The sequence below is a fragment of the Tyto alba genome, unplaced genomic scaffold, assembly GCF_018691265.1.
Source record: "Tyto alba isolate M040663 unplaced genomic scaffold, T.alba_DEE_v4.0 Super-Scaffold_13, whole genome shotgun sequence".
Taxonomy (NCBI): Eukaryota; Metazoa; Chordata; class Aves; order Strigiformes; family Tytonidae; genus Tyto; species Tyto alba.
In genome coordinates, this window is record NW_024881275.1 from 10,274,220 (window position 1) to 10,288,468 (window position 14,249).

General features: G+C 44.0%; 2 protein-coding genes across 3 annotated transcripts in view; both read left to right on the plus strand.

Moving 5' to 3' along the window:
* On the plus strand, positions 1–11,759 carry PGAP4 (post-GPI attachment to proteins GalNAc transferase 4). Its single transcript, XM_042788102.1, has 2 exons — positions 1–622; positions 10,245–11,759. The coding sequence occupies exon 2, from the start codon at positions 10,379–10,381 to the stop codon at positions 11,564–11,566; it is 1,188 nt and encodes a 395-aa protein (XP_042644036.1). The 5' UTR covers positions 1–622; positions 10,245–10,378; the 3' UTR covers positions 11,567–11,759.
* Positions 11,635–14,249, plus strand: part of ALDOB (aldolase, fructose-bisphosphate B) — a 19,502-nt gene continuing 16,887 nt past the window's right edge. For both annotated transcript variants that reach the window (XM_042788103.1, XM_033011881.2), the window contains exon 1: positions 11,635–13,428. The gene's annotated coding sequence lies outside the window, so the exon portion shown is untranslated. The remainder of the gene's footprint in view (positions 13,429–14,249) is intronic.

Below are 14,249 nucleotides of genomic sequence, written 5' to 3' on the forward strand. Positions count from 1 at the left end.
CCGCAAAGGCGTGGCCATCGGAGCCGCTGAATACACCTGACACATGCCTGGAGCACGTTTGAAATCCTGGCTAAGGAAAGGTGGCGGAGAGCTTTGTAGCCGTAGGGGACCGCAGGGCTCTGCAGCACCGCCCGGGCTGGCGTTTCGCTGCTCTCGAAGGAGCGTTCGGGGACCACAGAGCAGGACTAAGGGACTCCGGCTGCGCTGCGGTCTCTGCCGCGGGAGTCCTGGCACTCGGGTGGTTCGCATTTTGCTTCTTAACCTGCTTTCATAGACCTCCCGCCGCTCCGGTTTTGCGTTTCTCACTCGTGTCGGCTCCCCTTCCCCTCCTTCCGAGCATCTCTGTGCTGGCGTGGTCACATGTTTAGGCTTTGGTGCCTTTAATCCCACCCTCGCCGCCCGAGAGGGAGGAGAAAAATTCGCGGGAGAGAAGTGAGCAACAAGCAGAGTGGCAAGATCAAACAGAAAAGCGGAGCTGTACGTTCACCCCCACGCCTCTCGCCCCGCCGGCGGGGTCGGGGAGCCCGCGGTGCTGGCAGCGGGGAGAAGGGGAGCGGAGGTGCGGGACCTGCGGGGCTGTCCCGCCGGCGGCAGGACGCCTCCTGGTGCCGAGCAGGAAAGGGTAAATCCTCCCGCGTGGCTCTCGGTCTGTCCCTGGGAAGCTGGTTCTCGCTGCTGCCGCGGGCACTGCGGAGAGAGGGGGCTGTCCTCACCCGGCGTGGCTCCGGGGACCGGTGGGGCGAGGCCCTCCGCCGGTGGCGCGGAGTGGGGGGCGGAGGGGGGGGGGGGGTGCGCGTTTCTGTCCTGCCGGCTACACCGAGCGTGGGGAGAGGCCGGGGCGAGGGGCGGCGAGAAGTTACTGGCTCGTCAGCAGCGGAGAAGGGCAGCAGCTTGTTTTCACTGCTGTAGCCGAGGCACCCGAGCGAGGGGGAACGTGGAAAGCCTCCACGGAACGAGAAAGTGTTTTGTGCTTGCTCTGGGGCTGTAACTGTACATGGTGACAAGCAGAACAGAGGGTGGCCAGAGCCCGGCCGGGCCTAAAGAAACAGTTCTTCCGTTAGGAAAGGTGAATGAAACTATTAAGGAATCGAGAAAAAAACTCAGCCGGCTTCCGCCCAGTGCTTGGTGCCACCCAAAAGAGCCCTCGGCCGAGGTAGAAACGTGGACAGAATTTCTCTGGTCGAAAGTCTGGGCAAGGGTCATGAGGACTGGGCACACTGAAATACCATCTGTGTCTCTGCTGTTTTGCAAGGAGGGCTGAGGGGGGGGGGGGGATCAGCTTTTCTTATCGGATGCCTTCTCCTCTTTGACCATCATCACATGGGTAACTGCTATTAGTCCCAGTGCTTTAAGGGTCACCTTGTGCTACCTGGCAGCTCTCCCAACGGGAAAGAGGCACACCTAAGTGCTGAGGTTGCTGACAGTTAAAATCGTAGGCTGTGGAGGGAATTTGCAGCTGTGCTGATGGAGCAGCAGAACATGAACCTATGCCAGTGTGCACTACAGGTTCACAGCCTGGCTTGTTCTCATGTAATTGATGAGAAAAATAGTTTTGTGTACAACCAATGGGCTGCCATAAAGGCATACCAGGGTCAACAAGCATTTTCAAGCACAAAACCCAGGAGAAAGACCCTCCTGCACTGGTGAAATCTGCAGCTTTCATGTCTGTCCAACAAGAGTGATACTAATTATATAGCAGACTATATTTCAGCTACTGTATTTATCCCATTATCTTCCCTTGGGGCTCAGACATATCACCAGCATCCTCCAGAAGCAGGGCATCCCATTTACCATGCCTTTCAATGCAGGATAAATAGTCCGTTTCATACATAGAGGGGGAAGGGTAGGAGAATGTGTATTCCTCAGAAGGAAGTGGTGAATACAGAGAAAAAATCAGTAGTACTGTTTAACATTAGTAGAGAGTGTCTCTTAAAAGAGGACTGCTGTTTATCAGTATGACTGAACATCTTTTCTTTCAAACAGAGGTTAGAATCAATATACTGGTTGTCGCCTGATACAGTTTTGCATTTTTATTGTTACATAGACCTATCCCAACTGGAAACTTACAGCCTTATCATCAGAGGCCTTTGTTCACAAAAATAATATCCTATTTCCTTATTACTGTGTTTTACTCTTTACAGTCATAAATGAACAGTGAAGCTGCAACATTTTCTGTGTTAGCCATTACCACATCTGTTTCCATTTCTTTCCCTCTCCCCCCTGTTCATATACCCACACCTCCTGCCACAGGTAAATTATAAAGAGAAGCCATCATTGTAGGGTTAACTGAAAGGTTTTATTAATGATTGAATGATGATCAAATTATAATTAATGATTGAATTATAATTAAATAATAAATTACGATTATGCAATACTTGAATGATAAAGTGATTTAACAATGCTTTAACAATAAATAATTGATAATTAAGATGTAGTGAAATGGTAATTGAATGATGATCGAATTGATGATTTCAGCAATGTTTTAAATGAGTCAAACACTCCACTACTTTATGCACTTCTAATATTTAAGCTATAGCTGGATATAGAAATGTTGTTAGTATACAGTATACTTTTATAAAATGTGCTTACCTCATTGTAGATATCAGATGCTGGGTAAGAGGTCTCTCAACCTTGAGGAGTAGTAACCTTGAGAGGAGTCCTTGCTCAAGGAGAGGTGATCACCATGCAGCCCACATCTGTACAGGAGAGCTCAGTGAGGCTACAGATACATATAGCATGAAGTGATTGATGCGTAGTCAAACCCCCTTTTGGTGTATGTGCAGGAGAGCAGCTGTAGCAATTGTAGTTTTGTCTAGTCCCGGTTTAGGCTGGTGCTGTTAGCTACTGATACAACGTGGCCTAGACTCCTCGACTCCTGAGAAAATATGACCTAGCACAGTTCTCATACTTTGCACAGCAGGGCTGGTTTGTTGGCGATGCCCGAACCAAAATGCTGCTCACTTGGTCAGAGTAGGTGCACCCGTCATACCTTCCCAAATCACACTCAGGGAGCTAGTTTAATCTGCACGTTGTTCTTTCAGAAACTGTGAAGTGGCTGGTTTCCTAGCAAGCCCTGAGAGCACAATTGCATATAGAAAGTGAATGGGAGAGCTACAGTGGAAGGAGATTTTCCACAATAGCTGCACTGGGATACCTCATTCCTGCTGTTCTTTAATAGCTCCTTTTGAACAGACTTTTCCAAGACCAAGAATTCTTCTTCCTCATCTGTTCAGATCACTTTAATTTGCAGAGTTGCTATTACTTCAGCATTCCACATTTAGTAGATATTTTTTCAATAGCTATTCTAGATAATTTACCTGTGTGGATTATCAGTGTGGTTAAACAATAAAATGCCAGTTGTTCATGACAGCAAAATCAGGCTGATGCATTTACATATTTGGGAAAAACAGATTCCCTCCTGTCTTTTGTGTTCTTAAGCTGAAGATCCACTAAGGTAGCAATTGCCCCTTGCTATATCTGTGTAGAGTATCTTGCATGCAGGGGCCCTGGTATTATTTTAGCAATAGACTGTGACACAAGGAGTTAAAATACAAATTAACTATAGCATCTCTGATGAGTCAATGCACATTTAGCTCTGAGATTCCAAGAGCAGACAGCAAAAGGTAATTGCTGGTGCCATTATTAGCAGCAGCTTTGTCTGATGTAATTTTCCTTTTTTTTTTTTTTTTTTTAACAAACAGGGATGTAAATTTCATATTAAAGCACAAGTGGGCTCAAACCAAATGCCACATTTAAAATTTTGGAGGGCTCTAGGCAGACTTCTCTGAAAATACACAGCAGTTTTTATACAGATCATTGTCAAATTCTCTAAAAACTTATCCCTTTTTTTACCTCTGGCACAAAAGAAAATGTAAATTCAGACAGATACAGATTGTATAATTAGTTTTAAAGCCATGTAAACCTTTGGTGTCATCTTCTAAAAGACAGTTCCTCACAAAACTCCTTGCCTTAAGTCTGTGTTAAGCTATTATCTTGCAGAACTCTATTCTCCAGGCTGCTTTCCACTCCCGCTTGACCTGAATACTGACCTTACTGCTTGACAGCAACAGAGAAGAACATTGCTTTCCCATGACATTGCATAGCAGGGAGGCAGCCAGGTGAAAGTCAGCAGGTGTTGATAATGGGCTCCCTTCAGATTTATGTAGCAGAAGAAAATTAGCATGCATAAGAAGCAAGATGGAAGTTGGGGAAATGACTGTAATTAACATATATTCAGTTCATAGCCTGTTTCATTTGTGGTATAGTTTTACCTTCTTAGTTGAAGGGAAATGGAGAAAGTATCTTCCAGCTGCCACATCCATGTACTTTGCCTCTTATTTCATCAGTTTTCAATCTGTGCTCCCTGAATTTCTGAACAACCTGTAAAAGTTAACTATAGTTAAATGAGAAAAGGATGACAGCCTATCAGTAAATTTACATTCAAGACGCAGTTCTGCTTTTTTTGCCATTTCCTAACTGGACAGGGTTACTCCTTGTGTATTTGTGCATTTTCACTTTTCTAATAGTGCTTAAATTCCATCTCCTTGGACAGAAAAAGTTTATGCGTTCATTGAAAGGCTCTGAGGAATGGCAGATCAAAACAGATGGCCCTGCCATTGATTTCTACCTCTTACACCACTTAAGTCCTGCAAAGGGCCAAGTCCAAACCCTCTCCAACTCCCTAGCCACTTCTCTTACGCTTCAAGCTACCATTAACCTGTTAGACCATAGAAGTGTTATACCTGTAGTACATAAACCATAAAAAACAAAAAGTTCTAAGAGAACTGAGAAATCAAATTGCATCAGCAGCAGCCCTGGTCTTTGCCATAGCAGGAAACACTTTAGGTGAAATTTAAATGAAACAGCCTGGTTTATTTGACATTCATTGTCTAGAAACAACATAATGACACCTGCTTTAAGCAGTGCTTGAAGTAGAAGTAAGAGATATATTGTTACCTACCAGTAAAATATAATCAAAGAACAATGGCTGAACTCTTACCACTAAGATTCTGCTGAATGTTTTTAGAAGCAAAGCTCTTGCCAGGATGGTTTGTGTTACCCAGGGAGCCCAACTCCCAGTTTGGCATCTAAGTGTAATGGTCAGGTCTGTGAATGCGTGGCTTCTACTGGGCACTGCTGTTTTCAAGGCAAGCCTGAACACATTGCAAAAATAGTATCTGGCACCTGACCTACTAAAAGCTGTCAGAAAACAAGAGGAATTGCAGATGAGAAAAGCTGGCCATCTGGTCCAGTAATAGGGATCAGCTCATAGTAGGGACCTCAGATTTTGGAAGCTGAGGATGTCTGGACACAACAGTCAGCTGTCAGCATACACATATGAAACAGAAGGAGATCTATATGGCTCTTCATGACTTTGTGAAGCTTGCATCAGTTTCCTCAGATTTAAGCAGGACTGTTTGCTGGTGCATTAACAATATCACAGCTAAGACAAAGCTCTTGTCTCTGCCAGAGGGTTAATTAGTAGAGAGGAGCTTGGTCCTGAGGTTGCAGCTCGTCCACACAGTGTTAGATTGGGGTGTAGAAGTGTTTTTCGCAGAGAGGTTTCAACTTGGGATGCCACTATAGTATCAACACATAAGTCAAAACTTGTGTGAACACAGTTAGTACCACCACCATTATGGCTGAGGTGGGGACTGTAACAGCTGGGCTTTCCATGATGTTTTCCAAGAGCCTACTTTTGTTTCCCACAGAGATGGCTTCTGACCACATGACTTCATCCAGTTGTTTTTATTTTAGGAAAGGAGTGGCTTTTCCCATTGACACTGAAAAGAAGTGTAATTAGGTGAAAAGGAATCATTTAATACTGTAATCATAAAGGAATAATTATGGCCTTGTCTCACAGAGCAGGTAGTAGAAGAGATGCCCTCTCTTATATTAGCTATTTGGGAGCCTCATAAAATTTTGCAGGTTTGAAACACATAGGCAGCTTTGTTCCAGGAATGCCTGCCTGCAGTAATACCTCTGTGGAGAGGAGTTTGGAGCAGACAGAAAATCAGCTTTCTCTTTTAAAGCACTATCACAGCAGACAGTATTCTGCACCCCAAAGAGGATGTTTATATTTTTTCTACTCTTCTCAGTGTCTGTAGAGGTAACTTTTTCTTGAACTGTATAATTCAGCCAAGTAATTAGGGGACTAATGAAGATGGGAACATAGATTTGGAACCAGGTGAACCAGGTGTTTCTGGAAGGAATATTCATCATGAGGATCAAAGTAAAGAAACAAGCAGAATATAGCTCTATATTGCCACAGTTTCCAAACATGTTTAAGCAATGGCTCAGTTCTACACAGAACATACATAAAAGTGGCCTCCACTGCAAGCATTTACATGGTTGCAAAGTAGTTACTATTCAAGATGCATTTTTTTTTTAAAGCACTATAAAATCCAATTCTGATTCTTGCTTTTCTCCTCAAACTTAATTTTTCTGTCAGAAATGCCACTTAAATTCTTAAAGAAGAAACAAGATTTTTTTTCCCCTAAAAAGGGAAGAAAGTGACAGTACCAACAGCTTCTGAAAACAGAATAGCTTGTGTAAAGTCAGAACCACCCTAATGACTAGAAAACAGCCTGACCAGAAACTCTAGATTCAAGTCCTGCAAATCAAACTTCACCTCTGTAGAAACAAGAAATTCCTATGTAGATTTGGAACTCTCAGGTTCCCGGTGTTACAGCCAAAGAGGTGGGAGGAGGTCAGTGTCTACTCTCTTTTTGAGATCCTTCATCTTGTTTTTGGCATGAACTAGAATATTTCATCCACTTTAATATGCTCCTGACCATTTTTAGCCTCTGTGGTTATTCCACTGCCCAGTGAGAACAGCCTTTTCCTCTGCAAATAAACTGAAAAAGAGCATGGCAGTCAGCGTGAGTGCTAATAGCCCAGGCAGTAGAGGAAGATTTGGAGTGCCTGTTTGATTGTTGTTTTCCTTGTGTTCTGAGTTGCAAAACCAGAGTAAGAGCTCAAAGATCTTAAGTTGTGTTACAGATGAAGTGAAGCCAGGGTAAGTCAGAAACACTTGTGAATATAAGACTGTGGACTACATGGCTGGCTTCCAGTCCTATGTGCTTTTTCAGAGTTAGCTACTTTCTTGTATGAAGCAAGGAGATGCCTCCTGAGGGGGCCCGTGTTACCTACCTTACCGTATGGGACACCAGTAGGTGGAGTGCCAGCACAGATTTTTCCGGCAGGCAGGGCCGGTAGGGAACTGATGGTGAAGCTGCAGACGCAAAAGCAGGGACTTGGGAATTACTTTTTCATGGTGCAGGTGAGCCTGACCCTTGAACAACAAGGGCTGCAGAAGTGTCAGGTGAACTTCCCTTTGATTCATCTTGTGTGGCCACAGCCCAGCTGCCAGCCTGCTGCTCCTGCTGCCACAGGGAAGACATGACACCTATTGCTCCCTTTTCAGTAGAAGATCCTATGAAGGAGGAGGCATCTTGCTTGGGTGGGAATTATTAATGCTTCAGTGCATACACTGAGAGCTACAGAGCCCACTGATGTCTCATAGTTTTTGTAGCTCAGATTTCCATCATAACTGGTAGATAGACAGTAAGTTTCTTTACTGAAATCTAAACTACCTTCTATTAAGTTTCTTTACTGAAATCTAAACTACCTTCTAGCTTTTCTTCATCTTCTTTTGCTACTGTGGTCCTCACTTCCAAGTTTGGAGGCTGGCTCAGCGACAGCGCAAGCAATGCTGGTTGCATAAAGAGGAGGCTCAAAAGTATGCCAGTGTGAGTTGTAGAATATGATTCTGCATTTGTGTATTCCCTTAATATTTGTGATTGGTTAGCAGAAAATGAGAAAAAGGAAAGCCCTGGATTTTGGATGAATAAATGCATTTAAATGCCAGGTCTTTGCATCAGATGGATTTCAGGTCTTTGTGTCCTGAATCATTGTGGCTTGGATCTGGCAGCTGAAATGCAGCCATCACCTTTAAGACCTTTACAAGGTCCACTGATGTAATACAATACAGTGTCTGTAAAACAAGATTGTGTAATCAGAAAAAAAAAAAAAAAAAAGGACTCTATGGGAAAACACTGCGGATTCTCATGCATCATTGTGTAAATTTGTTATCTCTATGTAATTACACTAAATATTTAAAGTCTTGTGTTTTCATGAATCATAAGATAGCACAACTGTGATGCCACAGTTATCCAAGGATGATTTGAGATCTCACAGCTGGAAATGCCTGGTCTCAAACAAATATCTGGAATAACTTTTCTGTATTTTCCATTAACCTTAGTAAAAAGCCTTTCCTATAAGATTGTCAGGTTCCCATATCACAACAGAAAGCAGTTCTCCTAATGGTAAATTCAGCAAATCTGTGACTACAGTAACGAGGGAAGTTTTGAAGCAGACCCTGAATTAGACCGTACTCTGTCCTCTGAGTTATTTCTTCTACATGGCCCATTCTTCTGAGACAGAGAAGAAAAGCCAAAGCCCTGATTTATTTCCATCCACACATCACTGCTTAGACTGCTTCAGACAACAGTGCAGAGAAGGAAAAAGGGTAACATTTTGGTCTGGGAGCACCAGTGCACAGTCAGTCAGCTGAGGTGGGCATGAATAACTCAGTTCATAAGAAGAGGGAATGGAAATTAAATGTGAGAGTCAAACAGCAGATTAAAAAGGGAAATTACTGGCACAGGAGAATTCATCTGAACAGCGTAATTGCCCTGATTTAGTGTAAGCTTCTGACAGACAGGCTGTTAGGTTTTCATGGCAGCCTAGAGAAGCAGAACAGAGAAGCCAAATATGGCAAAATCTAATTTTTGTGAGGGTGGATATTTGCTTAAAGAGTGTGTGTATTAAAAAAGTATATATAAATGTTTCCGTTTAAAATTAAAGGCATTTCATTTTAAATTACAAACTTTTAAATAACAAATATGAGTCAATGGCTCAATTGCAACTTGCTGTGACTGTATTTCACAGGGTCTAGAAAGGAGGAGACCTCTGAGAGAGACACACACATATTACACTTAGTGTACATATGCCCTTAGTGAAGTAAATTGCTATCTTATCTTGTTTCACACTGTGGGGAGTAAAGTGAAGAGGCATGAGTATGTGAGGAACAGAAGGGAAGCATGTGTCATTCTACAGAGGTAAAAGTTTGTCTCTCAAATATGTGCTAGGCTAAGATACAAGTGAACCGGCTTTGGTTCTTAGTTGTGACCCAGGTCTTACTGTTAAGAGTAGCTTTAATGGAAGCCATTATATAGTCACTTCCTAGCTCAAATATAATCCACTGTATAGCATTAATAGCAAGACTTGATAAAACCTTAGGCTACAAGCAGTGAACTTACTCTGAACTTCTACATAGTTTCACGACTGGTGCATCTTGTGAAAAATAAGGTAGTCACATCTGTCAGCAGAAGCTGCATCCTTGGGATGGTAAGGAATGGCCCACCTAAAGACAGAAAAGGATCCACTGAGGAACAAGAAGACCTCAAACCCAAATATTACTATTGAACCGGACCATCGCATGAGGGGAGGAGAACTTAGATTGTAAGGGTGTAATTGCCCAGGGATTTCTTTGTTTAGGGTCCCTCTCCAGAGGCATCCAGCTCAAGCTCTCCTATACTACTGTACCAATCAATAAATTCACCTGACATAAGTCATGTCAGAGACTCTGCTTTGGGAAACCTATGACCAAGCCTGAGGGAGGAGGAAGCTCCTAAGGGTGTGTGTGTGTGTGTGTGTGTGTGTGTGAGGAGTTGGAAGGGGCATCCATCAGCTCACTGGAGCCACCCGCTGCAAAGGGACTCCAGTCCCAGCAGTTGAAGTCTAGGGTGATATGTGTGCAACTCCTCGAATAGTGTGTGAATGCTTGGGCAGTGGATTCTCCCTTAACACTTACTAAGTCATTGTGACCAGATAGTGGTATCTAAGTTCTCTTCCCCTAACAGGAAGGGATTTTCACACATCCTGCATCTGTGCTGCCTGTTTGTTATGCATTTGAAACTTAGCAACAAACACAACCAAGACCTGTCTAACTAGTCACATAAGAGCTCCTACATGCTGAAAAGGCCTTAAGGGCACTTTGATGGAAGTTTGGCTCATCTTTCCTCAACCTCCCATTAACAATTCTGTGATGCCCCCACCACAAGGGGCCTTTTATTTGAGCTTACTCAGTGACTAGCCTTTAGCCTTCCATTTTCTCAAATCACAGTCTTCCCACTCTGACAGTTCCTATTTCATTAACCATCTTTTTTCTTCCTCTCTAGGCTTGGACAAATTGTGCAGGTTTGGCAGCTGCTGCCCCGATGGTACCTTGTAATCCAGGGAGGACGCATCAGAAGTGAAGGAATGAGGGCATTACTTGCTCTGTAAGCAAGGGTGCCTTGCTTCTGCAGCAGCCATGTTACACCAAGCCTGGCAGCTCTTTGGGAGGTGGTGCCGTTGGTCCAGTCCTTTTTTCCATCTGCTTGCACTGACTGTGGTGACATTCGGTGTGCTCGCACCTTTGATTTGCCACCGGCTCCTCCATTCTTACTTTTATTTGCAGCGCTGGCACCTGAACCCCATGAGTCAGGAGTTCCTGGAGCAGAACCAGCAGGAGGGCCAGGCTGCCCTCCATTACTTTGAGAAGCTGCAGATAGCAAACACCTCTGAGACTTCTGGCGGTGACGCCTTCCATCCCTTGCTGCTGGTCACCATTATCACTGTGCAGAGGCGGAGTGATTTCCACTACGTCTTGCAAGTGGCCTCCCACTTCCACCGCCTCCTCCAGAAGTGTGGTGCACGCTGCCATAGCCACCGCATCCTCCTCTGTAATGTGGAGTCAGACCCCAGTAGCCATCAGGATGTCAGTCTGCTTAGCAGCTTCTTTCCTATGGTCAGTCGTGACAAAACTGGTGAGAACCCTGACCCCAGTGTGAACCAGTTTGAGAAAGAGAAGCAGGACTATGTCTTCTGTCTAGAACAGTCGCTGTTGGCATACAACCCAGAATACATCCTCATAGTGGAAGATGATGCTGTGCCAGAGGAGGAGATATTCGCTGTCTTGCAGCACCTCTTGTTGGCCCGGTTCTCTAAACCATACCTCAGAGATGCACTCTACTTTAAGCTTTACCATCCCGAGAGGCTTCAGCACTACTTCAACCCGGAACCCATGAGAATCCTTGAGTGGCTAGGTCTCGGCATGTTTCTGGGGCCTGTTCTGAACTGTGTGTACTCCTGGGCAATTGGGCGCCCCAGCCTCAGTTGGCCCATGGTCTTGTTCTTTGCTTTGTACAGTATGGCTTTGTCAGAGCTGGTGGGACGGCATTACATGCTGGAGCTGCGCCGGCTGGCCCCCACTCTCTATAATATCATGCCAGTCACTGAGTGCTGCACGCCTGCCATGCTCTTCCCTGCTCCGTCTGCCCGCCGTGCCTTAGCTTACCTGAAGGGGCTGCACTGCCGACAGGGCTTTGCTAAGGATATTGCCCTCTATTCGCTGCTTCGTACTAAGGGGGAGAACGCCTACGTGGTGGAACCCAACCTGGTCCGGCACGTGGGAATGTATTCCAGCCTTCGCCTAAATGACAACCCGAAACTGCTGTGATCTGTTCATGCCTTTCGAGACAGAAGGCACAGATAAGTTGACGCTGGGCAGAGGGGCAGTGTGCAAATTCAGATGTTGTGCTGCTTGCACTGGGCATCCTGTCCCTCTGGGTGGACAAAGAATAACTTTCCTTAAAAAAAAAAAAAAAAAAAAGGGTTTCTTAAAGAATAAACTTATGTACGTGCAGACCCCATTTAATATGTATACTTGGAACTGATCACCGTGAACCATGTGGGAGAGCAGTGGAAGATTCCAGCTCAGGGTGTGGATTGTCTACTCTTCTTAATCATTCTTAGGGAAAAGGTCTCACAGCAATATAAACAGCTATACTGACTACTCTCCTCTACATTGGTTACAGAAATCTCACCTTAGGGCAATAGAAAGTTGGACAGAGTGAATGTTTCAAATTTAAGCCAGTGATGAGGAAAAGACTTTATTTTCCCATCCCTACTAAAGTCTGATCTCTGGTCTCTGTTTCAAAGCTGTGGTTTAGAGCAGACCTTTCAAAAGCAGTGGTTTATGTGAACTTTCTCACATCTTCGTCTAGATTCTTAAAATTTTACGAAGCCTCTATTTGTTACTGTCTCCCTCAGCAGATCTTATCTGCATCTTTACCCTTCCCACTCCCTTTTTTTGGAACAGAGATTCTTAAAAACAAGGCCTCCATTGCTTCTTTAAAGGTCGACTCTGAAGGTGGGAATAGGAAAAGAGAATAACAGCCGCTGATGTTACACAGCCAGGTCACAAATGCATGTTTTCTTTGATACATTACAGACATTATAAACAACATAGGATGACTACTGTGTTGGTCGGTGTCATCACCAGTTGTAGTGGATCCAGGTCATTAAAAGAAGCCTTATCAGTTGCTGCTTGGACTTAGACTTTCAATATGAATTTACCGTGACTTCCTACCAGCACAGAGGCAAAGGAAAGACTAGATCAGGTGCCGCTATTGTGCAAGATCCTTGTTTCATTTTGGAGCTGTAATACACAGCTCAGCCTAAGTGGTTCATTCACTGCTCCTGGGAGCAAGCTAAATACTCTTAGGAAACACAACTAGCTGTTCATAAAAACAAGCAACAGTAGCACAACACATCAAGGGCCCACTTTGGTACTGACCCATTAACTTAATGTGCTCAGGTTGTTAGGCATTTGGGATAGGTACTTTGTACCACAGCTGCGGGCACAGTTAAATATAAAACCATGCAGATGACAGAGATCTCATACAGAATCAAAACTGGCACCAAAATGTTTAGGTCTAATGAAAAGACCACCTTGACTTTAGTGGGCTTTGAATCAAATTCACTTATATGTGGAGTCTGGTTGAACTATTTTTGAAACAATATTCCTAGTTTTGCAATGAACCAAGTACAATATTTGTATTGGGTTTTGGTCAGTGGGGTTGTTTGGTTTTTTGTTTTTTGGTGAAGGAAGAGCTCTACTTTGAATTTTCTTTTCCCCAGTCTCTCACAGGTGATTTATGCCTTCAGCTCTTAACAAGTCTGGATGTAGATATGAAAGACCTAAAACACCTGAGAAATGAAACCAAAGAAAGTCGCAAACCTCCAGCTGTCAGCATGTGACGGGTGTCAATTACACAACACAAATGCATAATGCAAGTAAGCTGAAAAATGGCTTCACAACACAGAGCAGTGCTTCGCTCTCTTAGTAATCATGTGGGATACTTTTATATCACCTTTGGAAATCAGATGTGGGCAAAAACTTCTTGTGGATTCCATGCCATTCCAAAGGCAAAGCACCTCTCCTGTCAGAGGATGCAGGAAAAATTGCACAGGCAGAACCACAGTTTATTCCCAGCGGCTGAAAACCCCAAAGACACCAGAGTGGTCACACAGTGGCAGGTGGGCAAACCTATTCTCAGGCTTTACTATAATACGGTTAAGATGGCAGGATTTGAGCGTCCTTGTATATTTATTTCACTAAGTGCCTGTGCGTGTGAGGAAATGCAACTTGTTTGTTTATGCATCTTCAGGTGTGAATCAGTGATGTATGCTTTTTCTTCACTCATTTTCGTTGTACTATACAAATCCAAGACAAGGCCCGGTTCTTTTCATACTCATTCTTGCAAAGAAAATCTCACAGCAAGGTACAATAAATGGGACAGGGAAAGGAAGAAGAAAGAAGGAAAATAAAGAAACCTCACAAAAGAAACCATCTAACTACATGCAGTTAATAAATGTTTTGATGTGGGAAATGATTTATCCATTTGTGTCGAAGTATTGCCCTTGTTTGCCCAGGAGTACTTTATTTGTCATCCCAGAAGTCCATGGGAGGTCAATAATTTCACTGAGCTTCATAGCTGAAAATTAAGAACATGAATTTGAGGCATCCCTTCTAAATTAGAAAACAATTTTCAGGGCATAAGAGATGAGAGAAGTTGACAGGGAGACCAAACAATATGCAGAGTGCCTACAATTTGAACCTGCCAGTGCAAGAGTTTCAGATAAACCCACTGAGAACTAACTCCTTTGTGCAAGGATCAAGCTAATAAGTTCTTCAGGTCCTTCTGGAATAATTTCCTTAAGTGCCCAATTCACCTTTACAACAGAGGTGCTTCTTTTACTGAGCCTGCTAGAGGCTTTTTCTGTGTTACTCAGGTACTTGCTCAGAGCCCACCATGCCAATGTGGCATCTCAGGCACACATTCTTTCTGCTGCCGCCT

Coding starts and splice junctions, on each gene's coding strand:
- PGAP4 (XM_042788102.1), top strand. CDS start 10,379: ATGTTACACCAAGCCTGGCAGCTCTTTGGGAGGTGGTGCCGTTGGTCC.